This window comes from Siphateles boraxobius, unplaced genomic scaffold (genome assembly GCF_051911475.1).
Source record: "Siphateles boraxobius isolate OS27281-9 unplaced genomic scaffold, OSU_SipBor_1 130, whole genome shotgun sequence".
NCBI lineage: Eukaryota > Metazoa > Chordata > Actinopteri > Cypriniformes > Leuciscidae > Siphateles > Siphateles boraxobius.
The window spans coordinates 18681926-18687925 of NW_027508734.1; the positions used below are offsets into that span (position 1 = coordinate 18681926).

At 36.8% G+C, this 6000-nt stretch overlaps 1 protein-coding gene across 27 annotated transcripts in view; it reads left to right on the forward strand.

The window, feature by feature from the left end:
- Positions 1-3933, forward strand: part of plekha7b (pleckstrin homology domain containing, family A member 7b) — a 117040-nt gene extending 113107 nt beyond the window's left edge. For 9 of the 27 annotated variants that reach the window (XM_077228379.1, XM_077228380.1, XM_077228372.1 and 6 more), the window contains one exon: positions 3234-3933. In XM_077228379.1, coding sequence (XP_077084494.1) covers positions 3234-3256 — 23 coding nt within the window. In that variant the 3' untranslated portion in view covers positions 3257-3933. Of the gene's footprint in view, positions 1-17; positions 274-3233 lie in introns of those variants that run through there. The other 18 variants (XM_077228363.1, XM_077228361.1, XM_077228370.1 and 15 more) reach the window with 5 other exon arrangements.
- The last annotated feature ends 2067 nt before the right edge of the window (positions 3934-6000 follow it).

A 6000-nucleotide genomic window follows, 5' to 3' on the forward strand; every position in this document is an offset into this window, starting at 1 on the left:
CTCTGTTTCTGCTTTAGCCTCACCGCCGGTTAACAGTCCCACCTCACTCCCTCAACCTCCTCCACCTCCTCCTCTTCCTCCCCCCACTCCTGCTGCCGTCTCTACGGCTCAGTCTGCTCCCCCTTCCCTGAGCAATGGATTTCACTACACCTTTGTCTAATCAGAGAAAACAAAACAAAAGTAAGAACTAACCGCTTAGCACGCTAATGTGCTTTTGCTAATTGTTCCGTGTGTGTTTTGACACCTTTTCTGTCTGCATGCTGCATGATTGTGCTTCATCAGGGCTTGTGCTGTAACGTTACTAGTAACTTCGTGAGTAGTGTAGATTGGCCCCCATCTAACAACTGCTTCCACATCTGGAGAAAGAGAGGTGTGTAAATTGTGTGCAAATTGGCTTTTTGTGTACTGATAAGCCTAAAAAGCCATAAACAAATGCTGTCTTGTGAAATGTTTGTAATTAACAAAGACTCTGGGAATCACGGTGGCAGCACTTATCGTTGTGTTGCCAAACAACACTGGCTTTGCCATCTGCAAACAGCTTTTTGATGTCTGTGACTGAAATAAAGAACAGAATGGCAGTCAGGGTTTTGTAAAAACTTTAGAAGCACTTTAGATGTGCTTTTCTTTACAAAACTGTTTCAGTGCAGTTCATGAAAAAGTGTGAATGGCTCACTACTGTGTGTCTGTTTCACTTTCACCTGCTTTGTGTGCTCTGCTTCCCAGCATGCCCTAAATCAGTGCATTGCCATGCCTTCTCATTTGACATATGCCTGCCGTGAGCTGTTTTATATACAAAGGCACTGTCCACAAATACTGTACACTTTTGGGTCCCATTACTTTTTTTAAGGTGTTAAAGGCTCAAATGTCTTGTTCTCTTAATAGAGAACTATTACATAAACCATTATCTAACAATTAAATTAACCTAGCATCAAAAGTAGATCATTTTACCTTATACCTGATGCCTTAACGCATTGAATGTCCTTATTTTGGTATTTTTATTTGATATTCAGTTTGATGGTCAAAACTAATTTATATTTTAATTAATATTAATCACCATAACTGTAATATCACTGTAATATAACCCGTTTACTAACTATAAGTAGCTTATAGTTAGGTATAGGATTAGGGTTAGTAGAATAAGGATAACGATCAACTTTTCTGAAGGTTAAAAATCTCCTTTTTCAGACCTTTTTTTATTTAATTTTCATTTTTCAAGTCCTCAGTCAGTCCATTTGATCACTGAATGCCTGAGCTGCCTGTGTTAATCTGCTGTTTCAGCAGCATTTGAATGAAATTGAGCTGCATGATGCATGTCATGCACATGCATGTTTGAAGTGTGTTTAGCTCAACACCGTCTACGTAATATGCTGCACTGAAAGGAGGAGAATGGAGAGTGTTTACCTGTCTGCTTTTTAGTAAGGTAATCAGGGGTGGATCTAGAAAATTATTCATAAGGTGGAAAGAGGACTGTGAGGGGTGGCAACACCAAGCATCCAATCATCTATACTTAAATTATACTATATCATCTATACTACATCTACTATTGTTAAAATCAAAATACAGAGAGGCAATAATCAGGGTCCAAGCCCCAATGGTCAATGTAGATGATTAGCTGTCCAATTAAAATGAATCTTTACAGAAAAGTTGAATCTTCACTGAAAGTTAGGGTTTGGTGAATCAGGTTACAGCAACACACATTTGTCAAAAGGGCAACTGACTTTCAAAGGAAATCACTCTCATCCTGTTAGATTAAACAAGAAGTAAAAAAAAATACCGCTATAAAAATGTTTACTGTTTTAAGGCGCGTGATCATAATATTTTACATTTAAATTTAGATTAATCACATGTCATAGGATAACAGAGGACAATTTCAAATCAAAAGAATATCTGGAAAAAGACAAATACAATTGTTTCTTCATTTTAAATGGGAAGCAATGTTTAATCATGTCTGGCAACTTGAAAACAAAAAAAATATGTTTTATTGGGGTCTATAAAAGTTAAAAAATATATATGCATTTCATAGATTTCTATGTACCAAATTAAATAAAACTGTACTGTCAGTACACCGTAGTTATACATATGAACTAAATTAATGCATTTATTTCCATTCTAAGTAATGAAAACTGATAGAAAAACATTAGGCTTAAAATAATCCTTATCCTATGGACAATTTTAATATCACAACCTTCTTCTTTCAGTTGAAATGGCTGATAGTTTTGAATTTGTAGTTAGCATCATAAATTCACTAGGTATCCAATTCAACTTATGTTCTTAACTTTGGTCAACTTAAAGGTTGTATCAGCAATTGTGGGTGACGTCACTTCTGTTTGTGTTTGAAGCGAGATCCCAAACAAACCAAGTTAGCTCGCCCCTCCCTCCTCCTCCTTCAGCTCAGACTTCGCGTGCAGCCGTGCACGAGCGCAAAACCTCACAACACCCACCCCCCTGTCGGTGATTGGTTGGAAGTTGGAACACTATTTATTTTGGTTTTGAGTGGTTGGTGAAACCAATTGTTTTTGTGTGCAGATCTCAGAGCCTAGGCTGCCTACAGCGACGCGTTTTTTTGATGGCCTGCTTATGGGGCGGCCAGCTAGCGGATCGTTAGGAAAGATTAGATGAATGTGATCATTTATTTTTGGGCCTGAAATCGCTGATACAACCTTTAAAGCCTGTCTTTCAAAAATGTAAATCTAGATTCTTACCTAACTCTGCTATTAGTTTCTGTGATCAGGAAATACTTATTGGTTTCATTTTATTTTGTCGGATGTAAAATATATCCATGATGAAAGTGGATGAAAAAGAGTCATATCTGTTAAGGAAGTTGACTGCACAGTGCGTGTTGATATTTTTTTTGTCATCACATTAAAGTGCAGCTATTAAAATGCGGTACAGAAAATGTGTAAATTTATATTTTACACTGGGAAATATCTGGGGTGGCAATGATTTTTCTTAGGATGGCAGCTGCCACCCCCACCCCGGTAGATCCGCCCCTGAAGGTAATGCTTATGTTATTTAAAAAAAAAAAGGGAAAAAAGGCAGTTGAGTTTAACAGACTAAGTACTTGCAAAACATGGGTTTCAACTGTAACTTTTTTCTCTTTTTAGCACATTGACAAATTTGTTACTTTAGTACACCCTTATTTGTGGGTCCTTTTTATTATTAAGTGTATTATGTTATTTGTTTCACTTTGTTTCTTTCCATTTGACATCTCTTACTCTTTATCTCTTTTCTAGCCAAAGCTGTGTCTGGATATTGAGGTGCTGTCACATTCTGAAAACCCCACTATTGGTGGACAAACTTAACTCTGCTTATCCAATCTCATCGCTCACATTTAGAGATGACGTTAGCGCACTTTTGGACTCACATGGGAACTCACTTCTGACAAGCATTTTTGTAGAGCTTTTATTTGATATGGACATTTTGCTGTGGAAACTGCTGTGCATATACAAGATCTTACCATGTTAACCCAGATATAGAGAGCCATTTTATATACATTATTGCACTTTTAATATGCTCCGTATTGTAGAGAACATTTAAAAGCTCATGTTTCACTTCTCAAGGCAAGACAGAAGTCTGGATGGGTATCAGTTTGAAATACAATGGTAATGTAATGACAAAAAAAGTATTATAAATGTGACGCGTTATAAACATGAAGGGTACAAAAATGTCAAATGTTGATTGTATTTTGTCAATTCAGATGATATTCTTACACCAAATCACTTGAAATATTATTTTTATGTATGCAGCACTGCCAGTTTCCAGTTAGCTTGCAAATGCATTTTATTTTTGTTGACAAAGTTAGGGGAAAAAATAACAAAATAATATTTTCAAACAGGATTTGTGTGAAACGGGTTTGGGAGGGATATGCCACATACTTTTTTTTCTTTTCTTTTTTTTTTAAAGAAATTGTAAATATTAAAAATATTAACAAGCTATATGTCTTTTATTCTGTTTGTGTTATTAATGAAAGAAGGGGAGAGAGAGATAACAATTTCAAGTTGTTATCTTCAGAGGAAAAGTGATGTCAAATAAGGTATTGGTGAAATGATTTAAGGGTTTTATATTTGCATTAAAAGCAGTCATCAACTCCAGTCTCCCAAAGTAATCTCTGAAATGACTTTGACAGAAATTTATGAAACTTATTTATTGCCCATTAATGTGCTCTCATCATCGCTTCAAGGATTTCCTTTAAAATGTACATTAAGTGTTTTGACCGCTATATGATGTTTAAGGTTACAAACATAAGCATTTTAATATTCGAATTTCACACAGCTTTCTACAGTTTTGATCAGCATTTAATGTTTACAATACTGTGCAAAAGTCTGCCACAGTTCTTCTGGATTTATTTATTAAATTCTGATCAAAAATGTAGAAAGCTGTGTGAAATTAAAATCCTTATAAAGGTCTCATTCTTAAATACATTTAAGATTGAGACCTTTATTTCAACTCCACGTTTTGCTGACTGATTCAGTGCCACTTTTGTTTATCTGTTACTGAGTTAGTTTGAATAAAAGCATCCTATACATGATGGTGATTATCATTACCTGCAAAGGACATTTCCTAAGACGCTCTTGATTGGACTTTTTTTGAGTTGTAGTGTGAGTGGGTCTGCATGGCTGTTAGGACACTTTGTGTTGCAGCCCTCAAGTGAGATCTTTATCTGTAATTGGAGAGTAATTACAGTCTCTCCTTGCTGTATCTTGTTCTTTGAAAGCACCTGTGAGACATGCTGCTCCTCCCATAGCTCCACAGCAGGAGCTGCCACATCTCACTGCATCTGATTAGAAGAAGTGAGAGGTGGGCTACTGTGTGTGTGTGTGTGTGCGCGCGCGCGCCTGGTGGGCATGAGTTTGATCACATCCGCTTTTCTGCTTATTTTGCAATAAGCGGGCTGTTTTCCTCCTCCAGCAGAAATCCACCGAAGACCATCCACAGAGAATTGTGGCATTTCCATTTATTGATGTTTGGCTGCTATTTCATATACATTTGTTATTCTGCACTCCGGATTTCAAAGAGAATAAGAAAAAACCCATTATGCAAATTCTGTCCTGTTCCGTTAAATGCACTGAATGTCTCGAGCACTAATGCTGCACAAAATATTTCACACTCGTTCAAAGAAGTTTAAAGACACATATGCAAGTACGCCTACAACTGTATTTAGACGCTTTGTCATCCAAGGATTCTGTGACATTGAGTGTTTGAAAAACATTTAACCTTTGTTCAATCCAATTCATTTGAGTATCTACTGCGTTATTCCATACCGAAGTTCTGGCACGTCACATGTGCTATTGTTTTGATGTAATTCAATTCTTGATGAATACATGGCTGTTTAGAAGAATAGATGTTCCTTGGAAATGCAGAAGGAATGCTGTATTTATATGTGAATACTGTAAATGTCCTTCATTTAAATGAATGAATGATAGATTGAAGAGATGGAGGGGGTGGGGGGGATTATTGCTCTTTATCCACCGGCCAACTAACTGTGAAAACTCTCAGGAGGATTGTGGGGATTTTCAGCAATAATGTCCATGGCAAGAGCTGTAGTCATTGCCAAGAATCATTTACAAATATGCAGTTGAGTATAGACTATTTGTCAATATTGACATGAATCTGGGTGGTGTTCTCTCCACAGTACTACTCCAAATGCTCTCTGGTGAATTGGAGGCGACTGTTTACTAAATGTCTAGAAGTGACTGAATTAATTAGCTTAAAACTGTGTGCAGCATTTCTCCACGAGTCTCCATAAATTTGTTAAAACATGATGTGTTTTGGAGTGGCTCAAATCATTCCATTCTGTAAATAGCCACCTGTTTCAAAGTGAAATCTGAGCGGCCGGAGTGATTTTTAACTATTCTGACCTTGTCTTAAGAATGAAAGCTATGTTGACCGTGGAGTTTGACAGCTTGGCCTAAAGCTCTGCTTTTTGCCTTTTTGAATCGATGCTGACAAACCTCCAGTCGTTTATTCCACTATTCAGCTGAGGAATAAACAGAGATAAAA